Source organism: Thunnus thynnus, chromosome 7 (assembly GCF_963924715.1).
Source record: "Thunnus thynnus chromosome 7, fThuThy2.1, whole genome shotgun sequence".
NCBI classification, from domain to species: Eukaryota; Metazoa; Chordata; class Actinopteri; order Scombriformes; family Scombridae; genus Thunnus; species Thunnus thynnus.
Window position 1 is genome coordinate 33,895,457 of NC_089523.1, and position 18,593 is coordinate 33,914,049.

Sequence of the window (18,593 nt, forward strand, 5' to 3'; positions counted from 1 at the left end):
AAGGTAATTTACAGCAGGCTTGATAAATATTCCCCAAAGATACAAAGCTTGGTAAGATCGGTTTCTTCTTGACGGACATGTTTCATGTTTTATTTTCTTTGATGTCAGAGTCCGTCCATCTTTGACTTTAAATTGTTTTCCTTTCTGAGTAAATTTTACAAATATGAATCTTCACAGGCTCGCCAACATCGCAACAGTGTTGTTTGTTTATCTTTTGCCGAAATTCACAAACCTTTTTCACAGGAGACATTTTGACTTGTAACATCAGTGATATTTATGTAAATTGTGTTTATTAATGGTTATTAGTTACACCTGTGATTGACAAGTCAAAATGTCTGCTGTCCAACTTTAGTGTCACTTCACATTTTTTGATTTTTGTTTGTTATAAAATGTTCACAACTGGTGGTCTCCACTTGGTAGGTGTATGATCATGGTCCCCATGTGGTAATGTATACGTGTATGTGTGTGTGTGTATGTGTGTGTGTGTGTGTTTAGAGGTTTTGTGCAGCGCTGTGCTCAGTGTGACCCGTCGGTCAGCGAGGACTCTCTGCGTCGAGCCAGCAAAGCTCTGGATCACATCGTCCAGCAGGGAGTCAGAGTGCTGTCTGAACGCCTGTACCTGCACATCAGGGTAACACACTCACACACTCACACATACACACACACACACTCACACACACACTCACACACACTCACACACACACACACACACACACACACACACACACATACACTGAAACATACTGACAATAAGTCAATATCATCAATATCTTTATGACTTTGACCTGTGAGCTTTGAACACGTCAGAGTGTTTGTCCTGCGGTCAGTTTACCTTCTCCTCGCCTCTGTTGTCTCTGTATCAATAAAGCTTTGTGAATTCAATTTAATTTTTAACTTTTATTTATTCTGTTAATGTTTGCTGAAACACTCAGAGTCATAAACCCAACGACACACAGAGACACAGCTGGAGACACGATAAACACTAAACATCAGTCGGGTTAGTTTAGATCAGAGGTCCCCGACCTTTTTTTGCGCCACGGACCGGTTTAATGTCATTTTCACGGACCGGCCTTTGAGGTGTGGCGGATAAATACAACAAACTAAAATGATACAACTGGCATAAAAACTGTGGTATTTTCTAAATATAATTAAAGCTGCAAGCAGTGATGAACAGGCCTTTGCACCCTTGCGCACGTCGTGGCGTGGTGCAGTCGAAGGGCTTCTGTCACGAGCATGTAGATGTCTCCAGACCTTCAAGTTTGAAGCCGATACCATTAACGCCCTAGGAGGAGATAGCGTTTCTTGGGGGTCCAAAATTAGCGCAAAGTCGTACTTTGATGGGTACATTGCGGACTTCCTGTTGGATTTAGGTCAGGGGTGTCAGCATATGATTTGTAGGTCTTGATGAGACGAATAATTGAGTTTTGGTTCGATCTCTCTACGACATTTCTACGGGCCGTGGCGGCCATATTAGACACATAGGTGGCTCTATAGAGAACATTTTTTACACTTTGGGGGATAATTTTGACATTTTATCAAATTTTTCACCAGACTTGATGTGCGTGTCAAATTTGATGAGTTTTTGAACATGTTTAGGGGGTCAAATTAAGGGTTGAAGTGGCGTAATAATAAAGAAAGAACAATAAGAAAGAAACAAACACACGAAATACAATAGGGTCTTCGCCCTTTGGGCCTAATAATAAAGCTGAATCCACTGTGTACTCGTATGCAACTTTATTAACAGCGTCCTCGTAACATTGCGCCAACAACATGACATGAGTAACATCCTTTCTGTCCCCTAACACTGTCTGGTCGCTATGGTAACGTTTAACGTGACCGAGACAAGCGTCAAGAGTAAATCATAGACAGATGTAATGGAGAGAATCTGGTCATTTTTCAAAATAAAACATCATTCAGACTTAGAAGGAAATAATGTAAGTTATTTATTCTTTCTGTACGGCCTGGTAGCAAATGACCTATGGACTGGTACCGGTCCGCAGCCCGGGGGTTGGGAACCACTGGTTTAGCTCACTGATCATTTAGCTGATTTACATTTTTTTAGTTTAGTTTAGTTTTGGTTTAATTTATTTTAATTAATTATTTTGTTTAGTATATAGTTTATAGTTTAGTTAATTGTATATGTTTCTGTTTAGTTTGATTAATTCAGTTTATACTTTATAATTTAGTTTGATATAATTTATAGTTTGTTTTAGTTTATATTTGGTTGGTTTAGTCTCTGACGTAGTCGGCTGGAAGCCTTCATGTGATTTTTGGTCAGTTTGTGTCCTAAAAACAAAACAGCTGGTTTATATTTTCACTTTGTTCTCTTGTGCAATCACATCACTTCATTTCATCACAGTAACACTTTCGTCATGGTCTCTGTTCTGCTCTCAGTTGTGAAATATCTACAGTAGTTAAGTTTGAATGTCTTGTTGTTAAATATCTACAGTAGTAAAGTCAGAACAGAATGAGAATAAACTGACAGAAACTCTCTGGTCGTGTCTGTCAGCCTTTCTTCGAGCGGCTGGTGAAGAGGAAGTGGCTGAGCAACACGGAGCCGTACGAGCAGATCGAAGCTCTGATCAAAGAACACTTCAAGAAATATCACAGGATGGACAGTCCGCCGTACCAGGTACACACACACACACACACACACACACACACACACACACACACACACACACACAGTAGATTTACACGGCCAAAAGTATGCGGACAGCTGAACGTCTCTCTCTTCTTCAGCTCCTGGCGGCGGAGGTTCACCGCCGGGTGGTGATGGAGTATCTTCGCTCCGTCATGCGAGGAAGAATCATCTGCACCTCTCTGAAGATGAGGAAGAGGATGGCCGGTCGGCTCAGAGACGAAGGCAAACAGATCAAAGTCCTCTTCAAGGACCTGGTCAGTGTGAAAGGTCAAAGGTCACGACTGAGTGTCATTAACTAAAACGCTCACACAGTGATCTGTGGCTTTGATCAAAGTGATTGGATTCAATTTAATGGTCAATTAGTTCAACAACAATTTTTATATTGTTGAAGTTATTTTTTAAGCACAAGTTGTTTTCACTAATGTTGCTTAATTGACACATTTATTTATTCTGACAATAATCGTTAGTTGCAGCCTTAATGTCCTCAGGATCACTGATTGACCCGGTAAAAACTACAACTTTTAACTCATATCTGTGTTTGCAGTGTTTCATTGTAAAACATCTTGCAAGAATTTAGTGGAATCAACTAGTATATTTAATATATATATTAATAATAATAATTTCAGGTTAATTCAACCTAGAATGTCAAGTTTGTATTTACTTTTGTGTGAAATGAAAAACAGACTCTAAAAATTAAGAAAATATAAATGAAAACCAAATTTAATCTGAATTAGATTTTCGTTTTCAAACATCTACCTGAGCAGATCAATAAATTAACAGATCTAAATCCACCCAATGAAGACAAGAGGTTTATACTACATGCAGTATTTAGTCCAGATAACTGTTGGTGGTGTTAGAAGAACTATTTGTATTTGTTTAAAGGATTTAAGGCCTCCCTTTCACTCACTAGTTACATTTACAGTGTAGTAAATAATAATGCTGAAACCTGATTAAACCCTGGAGACGCTGGTAGAATCTGTGTTGAGTATCGTTGACGATGGCGGATCTTTATGTTTGTGTGTCAGGAGTCTCCGTCCAGCTGGTTGGACAGCGCTCTGTCTCACATCTCAGAGATCATCCAGCTGGAGGACGTTCCCTCCATCCAGATGGAGGTCGGAGTTCTGGTCAGAGAGTTTCCAGACGTCAGGTACGAACACATCAAACACATCAAACACATCCACTTCTTCTTCTTTTGCCTGACTGGGAGCTCTGGTTTCTCTCACGGCCTTGTTGGCTGGTACTCTTTGACTCTCAGAAGCTATCTGTATATGTGTGTGTGTGTGTGTGTGTGTGTGTGTGTCATAAGCTACTTTCAGGGACAAACTTCAGACTTAAGACCAGTTAATTGGTGACAGATTGTCCAACTGGGAACAAAAGTCGTGTCCCCATGATTTGTAGGTCAGTAGTTAATGTTAGTCTCCAGGAAATGAATGTAAGTCTATGTAATGTCCCCAAAAGTGACCTAGGACAATGTGTGTGTGTGTTCTATAATAAGCCTGGTACTCTTGTTATTGTTCTCCTAATAGCTGTATGAGTTTTATTTTTCCTCCACACTGTGTCCTGTGAGACGTCCACAAGAAAGATCGCCAGATAATGAAGGAGCTGCTTTAAAGGACGAGTTCACAGTTTTTTTTCAAGTGTGTTTTTCTTGCTGTAATCATTCCTCCTGTTCATACTGACCATTAGAAGATCCCTTCATAATGACCTTACAATGGAAGCGGTGGGGGACAAAATCCACAGTCCTCCTTCTGTCTAAATCATCATGAGTTGATAGCGGACGAGTTCCGAGATTGAACGTCTTTATTGGAGCTTTGTAATTATGACTTTAGTGTTTATATGATGTGAACGCGGCGTTATTCCGCATTTCTTCTGTTCAGGTTCTGTGAAAACATGTCGAGTGACACCTCCTGTTCGTTCCTTCGTCTCTCTCCTTTTCTGTGTTCAGGAAGAAGCACGTGTCGGCCATTTTGAACATCCGGGGCATGACTCGGCAGGCGGAGCGCCAGGAGATCATCAACATCGTCAAAGACATCGAGAGCAGCGACGGCGGCGGCTCGGCTCGGCTGTCCCGGGACCGCGCCCTCTTCGCCGAGGTGCCGGTCACCTCTGAGGTCCACTGCCTGAACGTGGGCCTGAGCCGCATCGCCCTCACCGCCTCGTCCTGCTTCACTTCGCTGCGGCCGCGGCGACGCAAAACCCGGGCGCCAGTCCAGGAAAACTCTGACGACGTTCTCTGAACCGTCGAGGTCTCGCCGCTCAGATCTTTATCTTCTCAAGACGCTCCTGACTGGAACTGAAACTGGATTTAACTGGGAGTCAAAACTGGTTTGTTTGGATAAAAGCAGGCTGCTGCGGTGGTTTTTTATCAATTAACTGTTCGCTAAGCCCCTCCCCCCCCAACAGCAACTGTCCAATCACAGCTTAGCAACACGAACCAGTCACAGCAGGTGAAATGCATCAAACAGTGTGTTTATCTCTTCTAAGACAGACCTGTCAACTTTCCCGTTTCATAATTTCTCACATAAATCTCCAGTATTTCCTTTTTATTAATTTTTACAGTTATACAGAATCCTAATTGGCCCAATCACTTCGTTCAAGCAGCCTCCTCCCTGTCGTCTTCGTCTTCTTCTTCTTCTTCTTCTTCTTTTTGACAAGTCACAATCAGCAAACAGCGTGAAAAATGGATATCTAAAAAGGTGAGACACCTGCAAAAAAAAGTGAAATATCTGTGTAAATATTTAAACAGTTGGAAGATTATTTTCCCATTTCTGACAAAAAGCACATCAGCAAACAGCCGATGTCTCCAAACATCACAATAAAAACACATTAGAGCTCAAATTAAAGCAAATTAAGTACGAAACAACAGTAATGTAGAGGGGCGGGGCTTAATGAACGGTCCATTATTATCTAGTTCTGAACAACCTGCGACTGCTTTCTGCCCGTCAGGCTGCTGCTCGTTTCCTTCTGGGAGTCTAAAGTTCGATATGTTGAAGGAAAGAGATGCTGATATAAGATTATATCTGAATCACTCTGATTCATTTGACTTTTAATGTCAAAGATCGAGTCTGAACTACTCTGAACTAATCAGAGAAGAAGAAAAGAGGAAAGTCTGTGGTGCACGAGGAGTGACGGTGATAAAATCTGATCTTCTGTTGTTCAGCGTGTGTAGATATCAGATAGATGGATCATTCATCTACAGGATAAAACACACGGCGACTTCAACAAAATCACAAATTTCCTTTTTGAAACTGGAAATTTTCTTCTGTGTGGAATCAAAAATTAGGATTGAAAATAATTTATTCTGATTAAAACCTCGTAATTCATCACTATGTCTTGAACTCTCAGCAACGTAACGACTCATTTCAGGTTTAGTTAAACCTGCAGTTTCATTAATTGAACTTCATTTCTTTCAGCGATTGTTAGCTAACAACGACCAACGCTAACTGCTTCATAACCACAAATTCTCCTTTTTTACATTTCTGTTTCTACACCTGAAAAATACAAACATACAACATGTAAAACAGACTCTGAGTTGTTGGAAGGGGGATTTTCTTGTCTTTTGACGCTAGGCTAACAGTTTCCCCCCGTACTTTCAGTCTTTGTGCTAAGCTAGGCTAAACATTGTGTTATTTTTATTGGACCTGATTGACAAATTCTGATAATACAAAGAGTAATTTCAGAGTGTTTGCGATGCTTAAAAATCATTTTACAGCTGTTTGTTTTGAAGTGTTGGAAAAGGATTTTTCGGGGCGTCATGTGACCTGCAGTTCCGACTGTGGCCACTAAACCTAAAAACCACCTCACAGCCCGGACCGCTGTTGGAAATTATTTAATTTTGGTTTCAAACGTTGGTGTGGTCGAATGGATGTAAAATCACCTGTGAAATCTCACATTTCAGAAGAACTTTTTAACGTTCATGTTCACAACAGACTGAACCAAACAGGATCACGAATTATCAGAATTTTCTCGGTGTGATTTCCAGTGTTTGTTTGGTGTTTTCTTCTTCGTTTGAGGATCTTTTCTGCAGCGTTCGGGCTGCAAACTGTCCCACATTATTCCTGCAGGATGTCTGGACGTGGAACTAAAAGGCACTTTATACAGGATGGATAAACAGAAACCGTCCTGTGTGCTGAGATGGACTGAAATGCATTATGGGACTGAGACCGATCAGATCAGATCAGATTAGATCATCAGGACTGCCTCGTTAGTTTCTGTCCTGCCGGGATCAATAAACTGAGAACTGAGCTCAGTTTGAAACGTCAGGACTCGGAGAAGCTTCATAAGAAAACCTGGAGAGTTTGTAGTTTTATTGTTGCACATGATAAAAGAAAAAAAAATCAATCGAAGGTACTAGACGATGATCTGAGTCTCCATCATGCTGATTGTATTTAAAGCAGTGATTATACTTCAAGCTTTTGGTGTGATGAGGTTTATTATATATGTGGTGATACGGAGATAAATATAGATTTATTATTTCTTTTTGGTGGTTGAATAATCCTCACCAGTGTTGATTCAAAGTGTCCGAACAGGTTAAAACTACAGTTTAGCTGTAGAAGAAGAAAAGAAGAGGGCTCACTCTGTTGACATTTGAGGGACAGAACTTCTCTTGTATTTTAACAGTTTGTTCTGCATCTTTTCACACCCAAACTTTAAATCTGTGGCTCATAAATAACATAAATAAAATAAATTTAAACACTTGTCAGTCATTTTCCAAATAGTTTTTAGATACATTTCAGTTAATTTCTATTAAAAATCAACTTGCAGAGATGTTTAGTTTTTCTTTTTTTTTTTGTGTAACAGATGTTGACGAACGCCTTCTTGGTGCATTCAAGGAGACTCGGACATTTGAAATCAGAAAATTATATTGTCCTTTCCAAAATCGATCAATATCTAAATTAGAGCTGCAACTAACAATTATTTTCATTATAGATTAATCTGTGATTCTTTTTCTGATTAATAGATTAATTGTTTTGTCTATAAAATGTCAATATTTAAATAACATATTGAAAAATGTCCATCACATTGTGACCGTGTCCTAGGAGACGACATCAGTTCTCTAGTTTTGTCTGAATAATGACACTGTGATATAAAACAGAGAAAAGCAGCAAAGTCAGAATTTTTGGCATTTTTACTTAAAAATTTACTTAAACAATTAATCGATTACAAAAATAGTTGCCAATTAATTATCTGGTGATTAAATAATCGACTAATGTTTGCAGCTCTAATCCTAATGATCAATAATACCAACAATAAGTTTTGTTTTCAGTAGTGATTCCAGCATCAGTGTTACATTAGTGTTAATATTAGTAAAACATGATCATACAGGACTTTATAGTACATTGTCAGGAGACACATAATACAAGATATTAATGTTAATAAATAAAACAACATTGTGCTTTATTATTAGACACAAACACAGACATGAGAAGCACATAAAACTCTATTTTCAGCTATTTCTTTACCAGAAAAATCAGATCAAAACCAAACTCTGTGGTCTCGCTCACATCTAACTCTCGGATTGACGGAGGGTCCCTGAATGCACCACCAAGGAGACGTTAATCAGACACTGATGAGAAACTTATCTGAACTCTCTCAGGTCTCTGCAGGTTGATTGTGTTTATTAGTGTTGATGCAAACAGAGAACCGACGTGCTTGTAATGATTATTTTTAATGCCGTCATCTTGAAGTTAATTTTAGTACATAAACAGTTATAACCAGGAGTTAATCAACCTGCCGTTTGGCTGTGACACAGATGTCAGTAATAAAGGTGCTGTTACTTAACTGTAGCTATATTTAGCACCAAATCAGAGTTAGCAAACAAATATAAAAGGAACAAAGGTTCCTTCAGGAACTCTTTCTTAAAATAGAAAGAGTTCTTGATATAACCATTTGCCTCCATAAGAAACAATAAGAGGAAATAAATAAGAGGAAACGACCTTTTGTTTTCTCGTGATAACAGGTTGATTACATGGATCTTATAATACATCCACGCTTGATTATCTCGTTATTTCCAGATAACAAAGCTCGTTTAGTCGAGAGAATGAACTCATTAACTCGTGATCTCCAGATAACAGCATTTAAAAAAAGAATTGCAAGCATGACCGCTCTGGGCTTCCGTAGGTTTTCTTTCTTTTGCAGCTCATTTCACCTTTTTTTTCAGATTTACGGAGCAACAGAAGACTTTGAGAATCATCTTCATCACATCTGACTTGTTCAATAAAAGACATGAACACACATTTTAATTAATAACAGCCTGAATGTTTTTTTGCTCCTCGACGGTGTTGAAAGTTTGTAATCTATGAAACTTCCTCAGATGTCACCTTCATGAACGTCTCTCTCAGAAACACTCATCAGTTATTGATTAGGTGATTTGTATCAATGATCACACAGAAGACAGAAACTCTCTTCTTCATCTCTTCTTTCTGTTTTCCTCGTGTGTCGCTGTAAATGTTGATGTATGAAATGAATCTGTACAGAGATCAGCTGTAAATGACAATAAACACAATCAGATCACCGACCGACATTTATTTGTATCATAAAACAATCTCACTGGTAGGATTTCATTGATTTGGGTTTTTGTAATCTGACAGTAACATTGATCATTTCAGTTTGAGTCAATAAAAGGTTTTTACATTTGATCTCATTTTAGTTTAATTTTACTTTCATTTGAACTCTCTGAGTTCTGCAGATATTTTGAACGTGTCTGCCTGAGTTTCTTACGCATATACAAAGCTTATCTATTTTATTTTAAATGTATTCACATTATTCATTTGCTGCTAAATGTGTCCACTAAATAAGAAACGAAGAACACTGTATGGGAGGTTTTTTCTTCTCTATGAAAACATTTTTCACACTCTGACACTTTGATTCAAATTAAAACAAAATTTACTTCTATGGCAAAGACAGTATAACATCTATATACATCAAATATAAGAAAGAAAATGAAGATAAATATGATTTATGAATGACATTATATAAAACAACATATAGGCTGACAGTATAACATTTCAAAGGTGACACAGCCGAAGAAAAACATCCAACATCACTTGTTGGTAGTGAAAATGTCCCCAACAGACGGTTCGTGGTGTTGTTGGACAGTGACGTGGTGACATCTGCTGGACGAAACCTGCTGTTACATTTGTACAAACTCATAATGTATGAGGTGAGTCACAGCTGTTGTTTTGTTGTTCTGTGTGTGACGTAATGAGACGGCGGTCATTTGTGGTGGTCGCTTAACCTTTTGGCTTTCATGATGCCAGCCAACATCACTATTCTCTGTTGATTTAGGTTTTGAAATGAGTTTTCTGTCCTCCGGTGGTCATAGTGTATAACTGCACCTTTAAAGTAGACATACAGCTACACACTGTGACCACCGGAGGGCAACGAACATGCATCATTATGAATAGTTTGGGAAGAAAGACGTTGTTTACTTCAACTGTAATCCCCCCACTCAGACAGCTTTGATTCATTTCATGATATTGTTGGACAAATTCTGAATATGTGAAGAAAAAAATTGTATAATTGTAAAAAGGATTTTTCATGCAGGACTTTTACTGGTAATGGAGTATTTGGATCTGAATATTTCCTCCACCGCTGTATAAAACATTGACCAATCCCACAGTTTCACTAAACTCCATAAACCATCAATAAGTTAAATTAATCATATGGATAGTCTAATCTACGAAATGCCCGATGTTCACAAACAAAGGTAACTGGTTAACAGGAAAACCAGTTGATTTGTAACATTGGCAGGGAAAGGGAGGTGAATTATGACCCGTTTGGCTTTCCATATTTCTCACCGAGACACTACTGTGAGCGATATTTTTTTTCCCAGGATGGTGAAGTCATGACCCGTCTTACTCTGCTCCTCACTGGCTGACCCTGATACTCTCACCCTAACCATGACCAGTCTCACTCCTCATGCCTAAACCTAACCAACACAACTAACGTAGCCAACGAGTACTAGCCAATCAGAGGCAGAGTAGGGCGGGTCATGACTTCACCATCCTGGGAAAAAAAATACCGTTTATTGTGAAGGGTCTTCACAGTGACCCGGATGTAAACAGTGCAGCCATATTGGCAGAAACAGAGCAGATAACCATCCTGACTGATTGTTGTCAGACTTTCTCCCACACTCATAGACTCAGCCGGACTCTGGTCGGGTTAACGTGTTTGAATATTTTAACTTTCTTTCGTGCCAGCAGCGGTTAGTGGTTCGCGGGGCCGTCATGGGGCCGCTGGGTGACGACGCGGCGGCCGTAGAAACTTTCCGGCGTGAGACGGAGCTGATCCTGGAGGTGGCGGTGGAGTCCGCGGTGTCTGTCCTCCAGGACAGGCTCGGACAGGCGGGAGAGGACAGCGCGGAGAGGCGGGTGAGGACTACTGTTCGGATTAAAGTGAACTCTGTGTCTGAGAGCTCCAGAGGGAAATCCGCAATCACTTCCGTGTTTGCCGGAGAGCCGTTATCCCGCAAAGAGACAGAAACGCCACGAAAAATTAGATTTAAACTTAGAAATTACCTTAATCCTGTGATTAAACATAAGTTAACGAAACAGAATATATGAAGGTAACAGTTCTGATTACAGACGTTTCTTGTTGTACTGAAATAATCACTCTGGCGCCATGATGTATATTATGTGACGTCATCCTCACGACAACAAACAGAAGCATTTTGTAAAACACACGAATTTATTCACCATAACTGAAAAAAAAAACATTTTATAACACTGTTAATTAGCTGTTAATAAACACACGGAGCATATTTACATAATATAACTTTAATAAACTGTATGGATAAAATGTTTGGAGAATCGCACATCGTCAAGCTATGTTAATGAGAATGCTACACTTCCGGTGTGGATCCTTGACCTTCACAATAAAACGGTTTGGGCCAATTCGTATAAAATGAAATTAAGAAATTTAAGGGTGCATTGTGTAGAATTTAGTGGCATCCATCAAATAGAATATAATATTTATAGATATTAGTGTATAATCACCTGAAAATAAGAATTGTTTCCTTTACCTTAGAATGAGCCTTTATATCTACATAGGGAGCGGGCCCTCTTCCACGGAGCCCGCCATGTTGCATCACCATGTTTCTATGGTAGCCCAGAATGGACAAACCAAACACTGGCTCTAGAGAGGGCCTTTTGTGTTAAAAAACACAAAAGGCTATTTGGCGATATAAAAAGGGGGGTGCGACGTCATGCAGCGGGACGGCTGAAGGGGCGTGTCTGACTCTGGCTCCAAGTGACGTCACAAAAGCAGGCAGCACCCAGAAAGGAGATATTTTGCCTTCCCTTTTGCATAGCGGCAGGAAGTGGAGATGCGTCGTCCATGTTTATATACAGTCGACGGGTGCAGTCTGCAACCTCACCACTAGGTACCACTAAATCTTCCACACTGGTCCTTTAAAGAGCAGGTTAATAACAGGCATCAGGAAAACAGAATATTGTATTAATATGTATCCTCTCATCTAACAGAGTGACAGTCATATTAGTATTTTATAGTTTATTTCATTCAGTTATTCACTTCCTTCTTCCCGCAGACTCAGCTGACCGCCGTCTTGGATGTGATGGCGAGGGAAGCTATCCGTAAAATCTGCAGAGTTTTCCGTGAGCTGTACGCGAGTTTAGCGAAGGAAAACGAAGCCTCGAAGAACAAAGTGAGACGTCTGGAGGTCGAACTGAGGTCGAAGGATCAGAGAACATCTGCCGCTGAGAAGAGCGAGACGCAGACGCTCTACAAGATCAAACCATCAGGTCGGTTTAACGGCCGAGCTGAAGGGAAATTATATAACCTAATCCTTCTTTGATCTCTGCCTGTATTTCACATATTTACCGTCTCGCTGTGTGTTGTGATGCTCTGAATGTTCCAGATGGACCCGCCCTCTCACTGGACATCAACCAATCAGCTGTTACCCCTGCTGCCCTCGCCATGGCCATCCTCAACTCCTCCAAATCCAGGCGCAAAGCCCGCCGCAGCCCTCAGGTGCCTCTGGTCATCATCAGCCAGCCGGTTCCTGCTCCAGTCACCAGCCAGACAAGCCCCGCCCCCCTGCCGCCACCGCCACCGCCGCCGGAGACACCGGATCAAACCGCCACCGTGGCGACCTCTGAGGTGGAGTTAGACATTGTCCAGCTGTCGGATCCTGATGAACCCTCAGGAGATGTAATCCAGCTCTCCTCCGACATGACATCACTTCCTGTGGGTAATAAGCCGCCAGCGAGCGAGGCGGCAGGCGCATCGATGATGGACAGCGAAGACACGCCCACATCTGACGCAACAGCTGGTGTAAGTTTCTACCCAATCAAAACGCTGCAACAATTAATCAATTAATCGATTAGTTGAAAATTAACGAGCAGCTGTTTGATAATCTGAAGATGTTAATCAGATAAAATGAGACGTTTAAAGACGTCACTGTTAATAAATTATAAAAAGCTTTTAATTGATTATTTTATAGATCAAATAATTAATCACTGAATGGAGAAAATAACGGCAGATTAATCAATAATGAAACTAATCGTTAGTTGCAGCTCTAAACAAATCAAACAGCTGCATCTTCTGCTTTTATTGTTTTTATATTTAATCATATTTTAGTAAAAAGTCTCCGTTTGTTGATCAGCTGCTGTTTTAATTTGCTGTTAATACAAACGTCTCCATAAATTCACTAAATTAATTGATTATTTATACTTTGCTGTTTTTTTTCCCATCGTTACCAACTCAACACTTCCTGCACAGATGTTTCACATTAAAGGGAGAGTTCGTATTGTTTTTTGAAGTGGGGTCGTATGAGGAAGTTAATCCATCGTCAGTAGATTTGGGTCATAACGTCACGTCGTACAGAGAACGACGACGTGCGCAGGAAGTTCTACGGTTGAGAAAATGTAAACCAGAAGGAAAAGAAAGAGCCGTCTGATGGTGAGGTGATTTCAGCCGCTAGGCGTCTCAATCAAAACAATAACAACAGATGGAGTGTGATGACGGTGTGAAGCAGCAAGGGATCATGGGAGTTGTTGTCTTCGTTGTTAAATAACCAGCTTCACTGGGATAGGATTACTCCAGTGTTAATCATTCAGGATGTTTTTACCCGCAGAGGTCTCCTCCTCTCCAGAACAAACAGACCCAGAGATTAAAATCGTTAAAAATACTAATTAAAGCTGTTTCACCTAAAAAATCAATATTTCTCCGACGATGTTTGGTGACCACCGGACTTCCTGGAGGGGCTGTTAGCCGAGCTGCTGCTAACGTTTGTCCAGTTTATTTCTCTGATAACTTAAGATCCAGACGTCCAATGACTAAAATCCTTCTTCCGGCTAAAAGATATAGTTAAAAACCACCTAAATTTATCATGAAAATGTGTCTTAAAACTGAATAAAAGTCCATTTATAACAGTTTGTGTGGAACAACCACAACACCGATGTATTATCTTGTATGTGTGTAAGTTACTCTTTGGTAGACGCCATTGTAGCGGACAAACACAGCGCCGCCGTATGCATCTGGTGTGTGTTTACTCTTTGGTAGAGGAGGTATGACGCCATCGACAGGCGACCAAATGAAACGGTCCGTTACTTTGATTAAATTACAGATTTCTCTGAGTTTGAAAATACACAACTCAACAACATATATAACACAGGTCTAGTTGTTTTCATCGGCTAAACGTCACTTTGCTGTCGAAGCCTCAAATGTTGATTCATTGTTCATCTCTCAGAAACAGACGGATCATTATAATAAAAGTCTGACAGCTCAGTTTTCTGTCTGTGTGTCTTTCAGGAGATGAAGATGAAGATGGAAACCGTTGAGGAACAAACAGCCAGCGACAGCCAGCCAGGTGAGAGCTGACAGGACTCAACATTTCCTGTTTACATCAGCTGATGTTCATTATTTAAATGTTCCTCTAAAGTTCCAGACGCAGCATCTCAGGATCTTTGTGTCTGCATGTTCTTCCTCTGCAGCCGTCAGTGATGAAGAGTTGAAGGAGCAGGAGAGGAAGAGGAGGAGGGAGCTGTACAAAGAGAAGCGTTTCTTCTGCGAGCTGTGCAACAAAGGCTTCCATCAGAAACACCAGCTGAGCAAACACGTGTCCTGTCACCGCAAACCCTTCCCCTGCAGCTCCTGCGACAAAGGCTTCTACAAGGCCAAGACTCTGCAGAAACACCTGCTGTCGCATCAGCTGAGGGAGGCGCAGGAGAACGACCCCGACAAGCTGCTGCGCTGCGACCAGTGCGACCGCAAGTTCAGGCTCCTGCGGCAGCTCCGAGTCCACCAGGTGTCCCACCAGCTGGAGAAGACGCCTCTGCAGTGCCGCGCCTGCGACCGCACCTTCACCTCCGCCGGCGCGCTCCGCTACCACGAGGTGTCGCACGCCGAGGTCAAGCCGTTCATGTGCGACGTCTGCGGGAAAGGCTTCACCAGGAAGAAGAGCCTCCGCGAGCACCAGACCATCCACACGGGCGCCCGGCCGTACCCCTGCCAGACCTGCGGGAAGAGGTTCTCCACCGCCAGCAACCTGCGCGTCCACAAGAGGTCGCACTCGGAGGAGCGGCCGCACAAGTGCTCCGAGTGCGACAAGGCCTTCAAGTGTAAGATGGGTCTGCTGCAGCACCGGGTCGTCCACTCCGGAGAGAAACCCTTCGTGTGTCAGACCTGCGGACTGAGCTTCGGACTCAAGTACAACTTCCAGAGACACCTGCGCCTCCACAACGGAGAGAAACCCTTCAGGTGCTGCGTCAGGTTTCATCCCATCTGTTTTTGTTTGCAGGGTCTGCGGTGGCAGCGTGTTGTTGGAAGTCGATGCGAAACTACAGATTAATACATTTAGATGCTGATCAGAAGCTAAAACGCTGCAGATGTTTGTGAAACTCACAGACAGGATTTCACAAGTCTGGAAAGTTTATCACGACGAGGTAAACACACGAATACGACGTTAAAGTTACAAAGTAATCCATCAGGAACGTGCGCCTGCATGTATGCAATTGGCCGATGCGTCGGGTTGCGTGGCGTCAGTTGCTGGACGTTGTGTGCGGTGGCGTCCTGCTGTGTTTTCAGTCTGAATGTGGCGTTTTACCTGTATAGACTCAGTTATACCAAGCAGAAACCTCCGAGGCTGTAAAATGAAGCTAAAAACTGCAGTTCCTTGAACGACCACTTGAGGCTCCAAAAGCGAGTCAATCCCCATAGACCCCCATGTTAAAATGTCCAACTTTACAGCAGAAATAAACATGTTTACAGCCTGGTACAAAAAACGGTTTTGGTCTCTGCAGCTAATTTCCTCTTTCATGACAACTGTACGGGGGGTGAATGTTTTTATAACTCACCCGTTTAAATTTTATTAAGCCGTAAAGTTCTGCATAATGAAGGACGTGGCTGCTTTGAGTGACAGGTCCGCCAGCCGCTAGGTGGCTTGTTTCAGCCGTTCGGCCCGCCTCTTTGCCCGTTTTTGATTGGCTGGGAGTTAGGCAGCGTCACGCACTGCCAAGATGGCAACGACAGGAGCGGCTCATTTTGAGCTTCAAAACCAACGGGTGACGTCACGGTAACTACGTCTATATTTTATACAGTCTATGAGCTTAAAGTCAACAGACTTGTGCAGGAGAAGCTTAAACAAAGACTTAAAAACGGATCAACAGAATCACATGAAATAGAAATGAAGGATGATGATGATGATGATGAAGAAAAAAACCATCATGTATAACAATTATTTCTTATTCCAGTTGTCAAACAGATGCTGAGCTTTAGTAGATGATGAGTTTCTCTTCAGTCTCAGTTCACAGCTGATTAACAATAATGTGAATCTAAATTCTTCACTAGTGTTAAATAACAATAACAACAATTCTCCACTTGTATCAAACCTTCCATAAGATCCGAGATGAATTTTAACTTCAACCTTCTGTCTTGTGTCTCAGGTGTGAGAAATGTGGAGAAGGGTTCACGGGGACCTGGGCTCTGAAGACTCACATGCTGGTTCACGGCGTTGAGAAACCCTTCATGTGTGACCTCTGCGGGAAGACGTTTTTCTACAACTGCCAGCTGCAGAAGCACCAGCAGCTGGTCCACGACAGCAAGGACGGCGCTCGGGGAGAGACGAGGGGACACAAGCCGACGGGGGTCCGACCGTTCGTCTGCAAGATCTGCCTGAAGAGCTTCAGCAGCAGCTCCAGTCTGAGGAAGCACGAGAGGAGCCACACGGAGAGCCAGGAGTTCACCTGCGACACCTGCAGCAGGTCCTTCCACCAGCGACACCTCTACCTGTACCACGTCCGGCAGCACGGCGGCGACCGGCCGCACGTCTGCGGCGTCTGCGAGAAGGGTTTCCTGCAGCTGTCGCAGCTGAAGCGCCACGAGATGCTGCACACCGGCGTCAAACCGCACAAGTGCGAACAGTGCGGGAAAGAGTTCAGGACGTCGCAGAACTACCACCGCCACCTGCTGGTGCACACCGGCGAGAAGCCGTACGAGTGCAGCGTGTGCAACAGGAAGTTCAGGCAGTCCAACCAGCTGAAGTCTCACATGCAGATCCACACCGGCGTGAAGCTGTACGCCTGCGAGCGCTGCGGCCTCGGCTTCTCCGACTCCCGCCAGCTCAAGAAACACAGCTGTGGAGACGATTTACAGAACTCGCTCGAGTCCGGCGGCAAACACAGGAAACAGAAGAACGTTTTCCCCTGGACGGACGGCTTCACCAACCCGTGATTCACACAAACACAAAGTTATAGAGCGGAACATAACGATCAGACATGAGACTGAAGAGTTTTTCTCAACTTGTTGAAGGATTTTGTAATTATTTTTATTATGTAAAGAAAATCTGTGAAAAACAGAATAAAACTAGTCTTTATAATTTCACTGTGTGTTATCTCTCTGGATGACTTCGACTCGTTGACACGTTTTTCCTTTAAAGGGCCGGCAGCTTCTTCCCTCCAGCTGTGTCTGTCTACTCAGATACTTTTGGTTTAATGTGTCCATGTTTGCAGATTTCTGCCTCCATCACAACACAACAACACAAGACTCACCGATACTCTGGATAATCCGCTCAACACACACACGATGTGTTTTATTTAAAATAGGAACGTCTTTCAAGTGAAGAAGTACTTTATGAAAACTCTCCGCAGTGAGAAATGTTAAACCAGTTTATATGAGAACAGACAGAACTGAACACAGGAACAGGAAGTCTAATGTGGGCCAGAAACAGGCTGGAAAACCTCTGACCCATAAAGGCCTTAATTCAGCTGTATGATCTGAATCTTGTGCTATTTTGGCTCAATAAAAGCATCGCCGTCTCACCCTTTGAGCTGTATAATGATGTCATCAGTAAGATTAAATATGTCCGGTCTGTTTCCTCTCCTGTTCTGGTGAACATGAACCAACTTTACCGTCCAAATTTAGCCTTCAGAGTTTCATTTCATCATCAAGCAGGAAGAACAAAATGTCTAGATCACAGGTGACAACTTCACACTTTAGCAACGTGTTAAAATACCAAATAACTCTCTCAGTCATGAACCACATTTAGAACAAACAGGATCCAAAATGATCAACACAAAGATTGATCAGTAACCACGAACAATGGTGGAAAAACTTCAAATCTGCAGTAAAAGTACCAATACAGCAAAATAAAAATACTATGTATATACTATGTAGTTAAAGTTTTGCAGTAAAAGTAGTGGTTTGGTCCCTCTGACTGATATATTATTATATATGACATCATTGGATAATATAACAAGCTTTTAAAATACAACACATTGTTAAAGATGAAACCAGTGGTTTCCAACCTTTTTGTCTTTTGACGTCTTACAAAAAGCAGTGTGTAGTCGGGGTCACATTTCACATGTCTATGAGTTGTTAACAGCTCCACCAAATAGTGATTTTTCCCTCTAAACTTCTCACATGCTTTCATTTCAATAAATGTTCAAATGATCCAATATTTCAGCAAAAATCAAAGATTAGAGAAAAAGTC

The 18,593-nt window shown here is 41.9% G+C and overlaps 2 protein-coding genes across 4 annotated transcripts in view; both read left to right on the forward strand.

Annotated features, from left to right (window-relative positions):
- Window positions 1-9,158, forward strand: part of LOC137186589 (tumor necrosis factor alpha-induced protein 2-like) — a 64,566-nt gene extending 55,408 nt beyond the window's left edge. For both annotated transcript variants that reach the window (XM_067595633.1, XM_067595632.1), the window contains exons 11-15: window positions 496-631; window positions 2,510-2,632; window positions 2,743-2,898; window positions 3,670-3,791; window positions 4,590-9,158. In XM_067595633.1, the coding sequence (XP_067451734.1) occupies window positions 496-631; window positions 2,510-2,632; window positions 2,743-2,898; window positions 3,670-3,791; window positions 4,590-4,881 (829 nt within the window). In that variant the 3' untranslated portion in view covers window positions 4,882-9,158. The remainder of the gene's footprint in view (window positions 1-495; window positions 632-2,509; window positions 2,633-2,742; window positions 2,899-3,669; window positions 3,792-4,589) is intronic.
- Window positions 9,159-10,668: 1,510 nt separating this feature from the next.
- Window positions 10,669-17,485, forward strand: LOC137186590 (zinc finger protein 431-like). Of its 2 annotated transcripts, none has more exons than XM_067595635.1 (6): window positions 10,669-11,016; window positions 12,192-12,405; window positions 12,522-12,938; window positions 14,424-14,474; window positions 14,599-15,364; window positions 16,549-17,485. In XM_067595635.1, exons 1-6 carry the CDS (start codon window positions 10,873-10,875, stop codon window positions 17,333-17,335), a joined length of 2,379 nt encoding a protein of 792 aa, XP_067451736.1. In that variant the 5' UTR covers window positions 10,669-10,872; the 3' UTR covers window positions 17,336-17,485. The 2 variants fall into 2 exon arrangements, with proteins under 2 accessions (XP_067451736.1, XP_067451735.1); XM_067595634.1 differs by having other exon boundaries at window positions 10,670-11,016; window positions 12,522-12,937; window positions 14,417-14,474.
- Window positions 17,486-18,593: the final 1,108 nt, after the last annotated feature.

Coding starts and splice junctions, on each gene's coding strand:
- LOC137186590 (XM_067595634.1), top strand. CDS start 10,873: ATGGGGCCGCTGGGTGACGACGCGGCGGCCGTAGAAACTTTCCGGCGT. Junction 14,475..14,598: donor AGCCAGCGACAGCCAGCCAG/GTGAGAGCTGAC, acceptor CTTCCTCTGCAG/CCGTCAGTGATGAAGAGTTG. Junction 15,365..16,548: donor AACGGAGAGAAACCCTTCAG/GTGCTGCGTCAG, acceptor CTTGTGTCTCAG/GTGTGAGAAATGTGGAGAAG.